Source organism: Crocuta crocuta, unplaced genomic scaffold (assembly GCF_008692635.1).
Source record: "Crocuta crocuta isolate KB4526 unplaced genomic scaffold, BGI_CrCroc_1.0 scaffold179, whole genome shotgun sequence".
Classification (NCBI taxonomy): Eukaryota; Metazoa; Chordata; class Mammalia; order Carnivora; family Hyaenidae; genus Crocuta; species Crocuta crocuta.
This window is the reverse complement of record NW_027551568.1, coordinates 3,870,593-3,871,356: the sequence shown is the minus strand read 5'-3', so window position 1 is coordinate 3,871,356 and position 764 is coordinate 3,870,593. Positions and strand designations below refer to the sequence as shown.

Genomic DNA, 764 nt, shown 5'->3' with positions numbered 1-764 from the left:
TCAGCACCTCGTTCGTGCTCAAGGGGGACGCGACGCACAACCAGGCGATGGTGCACTGGACGGGCGAGAACAGCAGCGTAAGTGACCTCCGCGCGCCCCCCGCGGCTCCTGCCCCGGACACCTCGAGCCCGCACTTCCGGACCGCCCCGCGGCCACCCCGGGCGTTCTCGGCGACTTGGGGACGCGAGTCACCTCCGCGGCGGCGCCCCTGCTGGACTCTGGGCACCGGTTCCTTGGGGGGGAGAGGTCCCCAGATATGTGAGCGCCCCGCCGGACAGATTCCCGGGACCCGAGCCACCTCGGAGGCGCCCCCACTAGCTTCCAGATCCCAGGTTACGCGGGAGGGGGTGCCTCCCGCGGCTTCGGGACCCTGGTCAGCTCGGGTGCCTCCTGGTCCGTGAGGACCACCTTAACTCGGTGTTGCGCCTCTGCCGCTCCAGGACTCCACCCGGTCTGGTTGCGTTCTGGGATTTTGGCCGCGGGACCCTCTCCACCCTGGTCTCCCCGGGACCTCGCTCCTGGTCTACCCCACGGGCTCCAGGGNCAGGGAGTTGGGCGCCACGCCGCGCTCTGCACCCGCGCCCCGCAAACTCCCTGCCCGCCCTCCACCTTCCCTGCCGCTCTGGAAGTTGGGCTCCCCCTGCCTCGCCACATCTGTTAGGGGCCTGGGCACCGACTTCCTCCAGCGCAGCGCCGTGGTCCCTACCCCTTCGGAGGGCGGCCGGTGCTTTTCTGTGTGGGTGGTGCGTGCGGGGGCGTGGGAG

The 764-nt window shown here is 71.0% G+C and overlaps 1 protein-coding gene across 1 annotated transcript in view; it reads left to right on the top strand.

Moving 5' to 3' along the window:
• Positions 1–12: 12 nt before the first annotated feature.
• Positions 13–764, top strand: part of SORCS2 (sortilin related VPS10 domain containing receptor 2) — a 404,846-nt gene continuing 404,094 nt past the window's right edge. The window contains exon 1 of the mRNA XM_077750377.1: positions 13–77. Within this exon, the coding sequence (XP_077606503.1) occupies positions 48–77 (30 nt within the window). The 5' untranslated portion in view covers positions 13–47. The remainder of the gene's footprint in view (positions 78–764) is intronic.